Below are 2,774 nucleotides of genomic sequence, written 5' to 3'. Positions count from 1 at the left end.
GGTGATCTATAAACGGTGATCTATAAACAGGGTGATCTATAAACGGGGTGATCTATAAACGGTGATCTATAAACGGGGTGATCTATAAACGGGGTGATCTATAAACGGTGATCTATAAACGGGGTGATCTATAAACGGGGTGCTCTATAAACGGTGATCTATAAACAGTGATCTATAAACGGGGTGATCTATAAACGGGGTGATCTATAAACGGTGATCTATAAACGGGGTGATCTATAAACGGGGTGATCTATAAACGGGGTGATCTATAAACGGTGATCTATAAACGGGGTGATGTATAAACGGGGTGATCTATAAACAGGGTGATCTATAAACGGTGATCTATAAACGGGGTGATCTATAAACAGGGTGATCTATAAACGGGGTGATCTATAAACGGTGATCTATAAACGGGGTGATCTATAAACGGTGATCTATAAACGGTGGTCTATAAACGGGGTGATCTATAAACGGTGGTCTATAAACGGGGTGGTCTATAAACGGGGTGATCTATAAACGGTGGTCTATAAACGGTGATCTATAAACGGGGTGATCTATAAACGGTGGTCTATAAACGGGGTGATCTATAAACGGTGGTCTATAAACGGGGTGGTCTATAAACGGGGTGATCTATAAACGGTGATCTATAAACGGTGATCTATAAACGGTGATCTATAAACGGTGATCTATAAACGGTGATCTATAAACGGTGATCTATAAACATCTTTCTATCGCTATAATTCATGACTTGTCCGTGTGTCCTTTCATATCCGAGTTCTCCGCCAGCGTAGCTCGCACCTTCTTCTTCTCCTTAAACCTCCCCGAGTGAGACACCTTGACGTGGCGCCCCCTGCTGGCCGTCGTTTTATCCACGATCCTCTCCAGTCGTGCGTCCAGCTGGGAGTCCTGCTCTGCGTCCCCCGTGTGGACGCTACCTCCAGTCCCAGCGCTGGAGCCGTGCTGACCGGAGTTGGTAACAAACTCTGCAGGGATTTCGTAGAGAACCTTCGGCTGGGATTTCTTTTTCCTCAGGAAAGTGAGTTTCCACCAACCTGAAGACGGCTCAGCCATGACGGGGAGGAGTGTGACGGACGGAGGGCTGAGGACATGAGACGAGACCAGGTGAGAATGAAAGACGCTCTGGAGGAAGTGATGAAGAGAAAAGGTCAGTGTATGTGCACCTATGTGTCCCAACACTATTAATACTTCAGTGTAATTTAATGGTCCCATATGCTGTGGATGCAGCAGATTTTTCCAGCAATCCTGTTGAGAAGCAAAAAACATCACCTCCTCAGTGAAGACACCAAGCAGCCAACAAAGAGGAAATAACAACAGAAATCAGTGGAGCATCAAATGACAACAGAGCGGAGGAGAAAAAGTGAAATAAATAAACAGGAAGGTGCGAGAGGTCGGGAACGTCGACCTGTTCGCTGCTCAACTTTTCAAAACATCAGTAAATCTCCCGCTCGGCTCCCGACGGCCTCAGGGAGAGATTTTACTGCAGCTGAGCAAACAGAAACTGAAGCACATTGTTTTATTGTTTCTTTTCTTCTCACACACACACACACACACACACACACACACACACACACACACACACACACACACACACACACACACACACACACACACACACACACACACACACACACACACACACACACACACTCTCTCTCTCTCTCTGATTGTCACGGAGCTCCTTCTTTTCTTTTCCATGTCGGTTCAATACGACTTTGAAGTGAAGCGAGTTTCGACTTCTGATCCGCTGGAAGTCTTTTAGCTGCAGAGAGAAATATCAGTGAAGTTGAGGACGTGCTGACTTTTCCTCTTGTGCCACTGGAAGTTAAAAGTTGTAACAACTATGAAATGGATTTAAATGAAATGATTTTTCCATCATCAGATCAAATCTTTCATTTATCCAATATTCTAGTTGTGATAAAAAACCTGAACTGTTGACATTCCCAGCAGCGTCTGCTGTACGTATGATAATTAGCAAATGTTAGCACACTAAAATAAATAGTGAACATTGTAACACTGAACTGTGTAAACCTAAAACTTCCCAATACAACATCAGCACAATCACAGAAGACACGGTTCTACTGTGACAGACAGACGGACAGACAGATGGACAGACGGACGGACAGACAGATGGACGGACGGACATCGATGGTTCAATGATTAAAGGAACCAAACACAATGAGCTCAGCAAACAACAGGAGATTTAAATCTGCTGAGTGGACATGTTGGAAGCGAACATGTGAGATATTATCACTTGGTTCAAATCACTTCCTGATGAAAGCTGATCTGCTGCAGAACGAGGTGTCTGCAGTCAGTAGTGTTGGACGTCTGTGGGACGGCAGCAGACATCCAGTCTGAGCTTCGATCAGCTGAGCGAGCTGCAGTCTGACTGAACGACTAAAACTCAACATGGCTGCTGTAAAAGTGAAACGTGATTCTGTTCCTGCAGAACAAATGTCTCTCCTCTGATTTCTCCTGCAGCAGTTCAGCGTCCGACCGAAGCTGAAATACACCTGAGAATCAGTTTGTTGTGGCCGACAGCAGCTCAGTTTACATCCAGCTACATACAGAGTGTTTCCATAAACAATGAATAAATATCTTTGATAATTAACTGCTGAGCTGGATGTGATGGAGGCACGTTAATGCAGCTCTGCAACAAGCATTCAGATACTTTACTTAAAAAACACAAATACTTTAATGTTATAAAAGCCACATGTGAAAGTGGTGCATTCACAATCAAAATGAAGATCGAGTTC

General features: G+C 44.2%; 1 protein-coding gene across 1 annotated transcript; it reads right to left on the bottom strand.

Annotated features, from left to right (window-relative positions):
• Window positions 1-741: 741 nt before the first annotated feature.
• On the bottom strand, window positions 742-1,071 carry LOC138634586 (proline-rich protein 15-like protein A). Its single transcript, XM_069721607.1, has one exon. The coding sequence runs from the start codon at window positions 1,069-1,071 to the stop codon at window positions 742-744; it is 330 nt and encodes a 109-aa protein (XP_069577708.1).
• Window positions 1,072-2,774: the final 1,703 nt, after the last annotated feature.

Source organism: Brachyistius frenatus, unplaced genomic scaffold (genome assembly GCF_029030835.1).
Source record: "Brachyistius frenatus isolate BFR_SWC_R1_liver_20210118 unplaced genomic scaffold, ASM2903083v1 Contig_268, whole genome shotgun sequence".
Lineage (NCBI taxonomy): Eukaryota > Metazoa > Chordata > Actinopteri > Embiotocidae > Brachyistius > Brachyistius frenatus.
This window is presented reverse-complemented; position numbering and strand designations above follow the sequence as displayed.